This window comes from Uloborus diversus, chromosome 9, assembly GCF_026930045.1.
Source record: "Uloborus diversus isolate 005 chromosome 9, Udiv.v.3.1, whole genome shotgun sequence".
Classification (NCBI taxonomy): domain Eukaryota; kingdom Metazoa; phylum Arthropoda; class Arachnida; order Araneae; family Uloboridae; genus Uloborus; species Uloborus diversus.
Genome location: NC_072739.1, coordinates 122,355,627 through 122,362,189, shown reverse-complemented (window position 1 = coordinate 122,362,189; position 6,563 = coordinate 122,355,627). Strand labels below are relative to the sequence as shown.

Below are 6,563 nucleotides of genomic sequence, written 5' to 3'. Positions count from 1 at the left end.
TTATTCAACACACCTTAAAAAAGTTTTGTTAAAAGTTTAATAATTACCTATAGGCCTTCAATACATTTCACAGTTGTAATTGTTTTGTTTTTCGATAAAAATTTTCTGTCTAATTGATCTAAAAGACAATAAATATCTCGTAAGTAGATGCATTTGCAAAATAATAATAATAATAATTCATACTAAAAATTTATTTTCTTTTATCAAGAAAAACCTTCTTTCTTTTTTTCTTTTTTTTTTAAGATGCTCGACTTGAATTTTAATAAAAGGGGGTGGCCCCCTTACCCCTTATTATGGGGTAAGTGATACACCCATCTGATTTTTTTTTCAATATATAATTGTTAAGAATATTTAAAGCATTACTTTAGAAAATAAAGATGAACTTTTGTTCATTAATAATGTCAAAGATAAAATAAGACAATAAGTTTTTTTTTTTTCAAAATTTTAGTATCAGGTTTCGAAAATGAATTGTTCTCAAAAGGAGTACTAATTACCCCAACAATCCCTTTATAAAAAAAAGGGAAAAATAATAAAAAACACTATTTGAGTAATTGAACATAACAAAAGACTTTTTCAAAGTAGATCGTGTTTTGAGAGTAAATAAAGAAAACTATTTAAAAATATAAGAACTAACAATGTCGATTTTGAGAAATGTTCAAAAATTAATTAAATTAATAAACGAATTCAACCGCCGTTTTGCTAATGATGATTTAAAAAACAAATATAATTAGCAAAAATTACAAGAATGCCTTAATAAATGACACACAATTGACAGACATTAAGAAAATCACACATTAATTATTTTTATTAACTAAGGGAAAAATATATTGGGCAAAAAACAAAAATTCAGGGATTTGATGAAAGGTTCTCAGAAAGTTCAAATTCTAACGTTCAAGGGATGCGTACTGTTAATGACCAAGTAAGATTTTGCATACATTATTTCTTCATCATATCGTCTAAAATTTAGCTAATGTGTGGGGAGGGGGTGGGGGAGTTGCGTGGGAATTCACCTCAATTATTATTTTTTAATAGTATAAATAATTGCAGCAATAATCTTTTAAGTAGCTGTCAGAAACATATGAGTTCTACCCAACGCATAAATGTTATAATAAAAAAGGCATGTATTAAATGCATAATGATGGATTTTTTGGTTTTTAAAAACTATTCAATAAAAATATATTGAATTAAAGTCAATCTGAAATAACCTTAGGGTAATTTTTATATGAATTAAAAAAAACTAATACCTAACAGGATTTTGCTTCTTTTTTTTTTTGAAAAGTTAATCGCAAATTTATTTTTATTAATAAAAAAAAATATTAACAGGATTAAATATTTTTAATTGGCTAGTAATTCAAGGATTCTTTTTCATATTTACAAGGTTATATGCAAAGAAATATTCAGTTTCAATTATTGGTTGCTAAAATAAATATTTAAATAAAACCTTTATATTTTATGAGTTAAACTTTTAATAAATTCCTGACTTAAAAATCCAAGTTATTAAATTTTGATTTTTTCTAATACTATGCAATAGGCAGGTTTACATATTCATGTTAAACTTCTGCCCTTTCCTTTTGCAAAACATGGCGCCCGATATATTTGCGGACTAGAATATGCGAGGTTCAAGCTAAAAAAACATTCCAAAAAATCATAAATGAGTACCTATGCCGTACAAAACGTCGATTTATACAATATTCTTGAATTAAAAAAAATAGACACTTTTATGACAGTTTTCGTGTAAATAAAAGATCGTTAAGGGGAAAATTTTTTTGTTAAATATTGTGTAGTAAAAAATATTTCTTCACTTCTATTCAAAAATTTCAGAAAATATTTTACGCTTTCCTTTTTTACCCAACATTGTACTCAAGAGTAAAATTACAATCCTGATTCGTTAATAGCCTTCTTCCGTCATCGAATTTTCCCTTTTCTCAACCACTCAGAAATCTCGGCGCATCTCTACCACACTCACTCTTTTCTTCTCTCCTCCTAAGTGCGCAGTCAAAAGCAGCCGCGGGTTACTTCAACAAGTGTTGCTCCACGCGAGCGGACGGGAAACACCATGAGAGGCGCGGGCTTGATTTGGCGCCGCACGATTGACGAAGATTCACGGGTAAGCTACTCGGAGGATACTACGGATGACGTCGGCGAAGAGTGGTTAAATTGCATGTACACTCGTCATTCAACGGACCTCTGCAGCAGATATCTTTACAATAATTCCAATTTAGAACTCAGCGTGATCACTGAAGCTAGTGACGACCATGAGGGATTAGGCATCACGAATGCCAGCGCAACAGTGCCCCAAAACTTTCAACAAGACATTACTGACTTGTACAGAATTGTTGTGCCAATACTGCTGACAGCTTGTTTTCTATCGTTTGTCTTCAATCTTGTGATTGTGTGCAGTGTCCGATGGATTCGAAGAAGGTTGTCACCAACGATATACCTCAGTCTATCCCTGGCGATGGCAGATGCTTTTGCTTCTCTAATTATAGGAATAGGTCTTGTCATCAACAGCTTGCTTCCTATAGTTTATGGGTATAGCATAAGGCCCATGACTCTTTGCTTCATTCTGTTTTTGGAAGCTTTTAGACTTGGTGGACTGGTAATATCCGTGCTGCATCTATTGGCTCTAGCTGTTAATCATTATATTGGTATTCTTCGTCCCCTACATTATGCTCATATGGTTACAAGAAGGACTGCAATGGTAGCTATTGTGGCCACGTGGTTTTTTCCTCTGGTTTTCTTCTTAATATATTTCTCGTCCGTACCCAATGATGGATTTCAGTCTGAAAATTGTTCTAGTTACAACTTCTTACTCTACTCTCCATTCCGTGTCACAACTTCTCTCATGTTCTTCGTCCCGTTACTGCTGATGTCAGTTATGTACGGCCATATGTTTGTAGTTGTCCGACAGCACCAAAAAGGACTTCTGCAGTGTCCATCTAGTAGACAACTGCACAAAAACGTCAAAGCCATCATCACAACCTTATTAATCCTGGGAACATACGTGCTTGGATGGATGCCAGCAGTCTTATTCTTCATCTTAACTTGTTTAGACTGTCTAGTACCTTTCACTCAAATTTCACTGTGGGTTCGAGTTCCGGTTGGAATATTCATCAACTCAATGATCGTTGCCAAATCATTTGTGGATCCTATCATTTATGTAGTACGTATGCCAGAAATTAAAATGGCGCTCAAGTCAATTTGGAACACTAAATGCGGGTATCAGCCTGAAGATAGTACTCCGTCTCATTCTAGAACTGATACAAAAAGATTAACATTACTGACTTCGCGTCGCAAATCAAATAAAACATGCGGAAGAAATGGTAGTTGTCCAAATGGAAACACCATGCAGGCTTATGTGTAACTGGAGTTCGACCTTAAAAAATACTGGTGCCATTCATTAAATACTGGTGTTTTCATTAATGTGTTAAGTAACGCCAATTTCAATTCTGCCACATTCTTGTAAATAAATTATGGTAAGTTACGTTAAAAACAATAGTGTTTTTATTTGAAAACACAATTCAAAACACTGCCGAAGTAAGTATTCTATGCCACAATTTTATTACTTGAAAGTTACTCTACCTTATTCTGCCGTGAGAATGTAAAGCGCAGCATCTGCAAAAGTGAGGTTTTGTATTATTTTTTTTTTAAACGTGTTTTTAATTCCGGACCAACAATAGCGAAACGTTGGAATTTGACGTTATTTCTGTGCTTTATTTTTAGCGGAAACCAAATAAGCAAGTATGTACAATAAAGCATAAGTACGATAGATGACAAAAATGTATAAAAACTTTAAAAAAACATTGCAATTACTGCGCTTTATCTTGTCATGTCATTACTCTTTTAGATGTATGTGCGTTATCATGAACTGGAAAAACCCCCATAATGAAAATTTACAAAAAAAAAAAAAAAAAAAAAGAAAAAAGAAAAAAAAAAAAAAAAAATATATATATATATATATATATATATATATATATATATATTGATTGAGTTTAACAATGGTTGATATAAACTGTGGTATTACGCGAAAATCACAAAAGGTTTCAAACTTGAAATCGATACTTTTTGTTTATTCTTTGTTATTGTGTTTACAATACATTTGATACAACGTAAATACGAATTTTTAAATACAAACTGGTACTAAGTAATTGCGTATTATTGCAATGTAAAAGTCTTATAGTATCTTATTTATATACTTCTTTGTGTTTAATACCTTTAATTTTTTCGAAACACACGAAATCGTAATAATTTTACTAAGTGGAAGCATATGCATTGAACAGTTTTTTGATATGTAATATTTCACGATTGAAATATGGTTCATCATATGGCATTTAATGTGTGCAAACAATACGCAGTTTTGAGTAGAAATAGTGTGTTAATTCTAAGAATGCGCCAATTTTTTGGCAGTTAACCGAATATTCAGTTTGGTCAAATACTTCAATATTCGGTAACCAAACAGTAAAGCTATTCAAATATCTGACACTTAGGGACCAAACTCATATTTTTATACATTGAATGAAGGTTACATACCCTTACTAATTCCTTATTATTTTCAGATTCGTTATCCTTAAAAATAATGAATTAAATTTGGCAGCTCTATTGTGTTTGCACAATTTTCAAACTTTGTCCGGTAAATTTTGACGATTGAATTGGATTGCATGAACATGTAAAACTTAGAATACGTTTCTGAGGCTACGGTACCCGACTGCGTTCGAAGATATTTTTTTGAAAAATAACTTGGACATTTTTTAATGTTATTTTGTAACTACATATGTTTCAAAACTATGAAAACAATGTAAACACAAGCTTTTAAAATATTATTTAAAAAAAGGACAAATTTGAAGAAAAATAGCGAAAAAGGTGTCTTACGCTAACAGCTATGGACAAAATTTGATTCTAATCACACACAAACCCTTGTAGTAATACATTTGTATGACATTAATGTGTGTTTTGCTCTAAAAGTTTTTTATTATTTAAAAAAAAAATACTAAAGTATAGCCAAACAAAGCTCCTATACTGGCATTTTTCATGAACAAACGCCTTTGTTTAAACTTATCCGTATGAAAATCTTACTTAATAATGAAATTCAGCTTAGCTTTTAGAGGAAAACATCAAGCATATTAAAGAGAACTATCTCAGAAAATTTCACATCAATACTGGAATAACTTTTTGAGATATCATTGTTACAGTAGACAGTTTTTTTTCAAAAATATCGTTCTTCAGAAAACGCGTTTAAATGCAACTTCGGTTCTGGAGTTCAGTGTACGACTCTGTAATAATACAGCTATAACTCCAGTTGTAATTCACGTAGAGTAAAAACTAAGACAGTTTTGAAAAGCTAATGAATCAGACTACAAAATGATATCATAAAAAAAATTACGAATATGTCATCGAAAATGTCGATTTTAACGCAGTCGGATACCTTAAAGGAGTTTTTAGCGATTCCAAGAGCTTCAGAACGACTTTGTTGACACACAGCATTGCACTACCTTCCTCATTGCCGTCTTAAAAAAATTAACATGTTATATAATTTTTTAAGGTGAAAATTGAGGGTATAAATTAATTTTTTTTTAAAACATTTTTTCTGGATGTTTGGGATTACAGAAAAAAAAAACGTTCTATTTTCCTAATTAATGCTTTTTACTGCACGATTTTTTTTTCTTGCATTTATATGAAGGCAAAATTTGGTATAAATCTAAAACCTTTGAATTTTCTCCTTGAGAAAAAAATTATTTTGCTTTTAACCTTCACTTTGTTTCTCGTAAGAAAGTAGAGTTATCTTGAAGATTCTTAATTATGAACATTTACAATTAAATCGAAAGAATTTTTTTCTTTATTTTGCGTTATGGGCGCACAGCATATTTATATGACAATATGTTGCTTTTCTATAAATTTTTAAAATGTGCCAAGGACCTTTCTTACAAACTATATATCTTCAATTTTGATAAAGTTGGCATTATAAAAAGGTAATTGCTCTTCCTTTTCTTTTTTTTTTTCGTTAAACTTATTCTAGGAAGACTTTTTGCAATTGAATATTCCAAAAGAAGAGAACAAAATATAATTTGGTAGTCTTTGCTTGCTCTGAGAAATATATTCCTGCAAAAAGTAGTTAATATTGTTTCTCACTTTGCAGAAACTATCCTGTTTTAAACGAATCCCGCAATAAATGCAAAAAAATGCTAAAACAAAGTGTGTGTCGCATAGACAATCAACTTTTGAATAGCATAGATTGGTTTAAAATTCTTTTATTTACAAAATACTTTGATTGACAATTACAGTGGCTCAATAAGCAGAGCGCTAAGCTTCAACGTAATCGAACCACAGATTGAGTCCTGGTCAAAACGTTTCAGGCACATTCACAAGAAAATTGAATATTTTTAACGAAGAAAATAGATTATTAACAGCAAGAACACTAAACAATACTCGAAATGGGTTCGCTATACAACACCCGTATAATTTCAACGAGTGTTCTATGGATAACCATTACAACTGCTTCACTTCCACCACACAAAAGTTTACAGATCAGAATTTTAAATCTCTCGTATAAAAAGTTCACAACAAAA

The 6,563-nt window shown here is 31.1% G+C and overlaps 1 protein-coding gene across 1 annotated transcript; it reads left to right on the top strand.

Moving 5' to 3' along the window:
* Positions 1-2,041: 2,041 nt before the first annotated feature.
* LOC129230072 (melanocortin receptor 5-like) lies at positions 2,042-3,404 on the top strand. Its single transcript, XM_054864460.1, has one exon. The coding sequence runs from the start codon at positions 2,057-2,059 to the stop codon at positions 3,362-3,364; it is 1,308 nt and encodes a 435-aa protein (XP_054720435.1). The 5' UTR covers positions 2,042-2,056; the 3' UTR covers positions 3,365-3,404.
* Positions 3,405-6,563: the final 3,159 nt, after the last annotated feature.

Excerpts from the sequence above, each read along its gene's own strand:
- LOC129230072 (XM_054864460.1), top strand. The coding sequence starts at position 2,057 with ATGAGAGGCGCGGGCTTGATTTGGCGCCGCACGATTGACGAAGATTCA.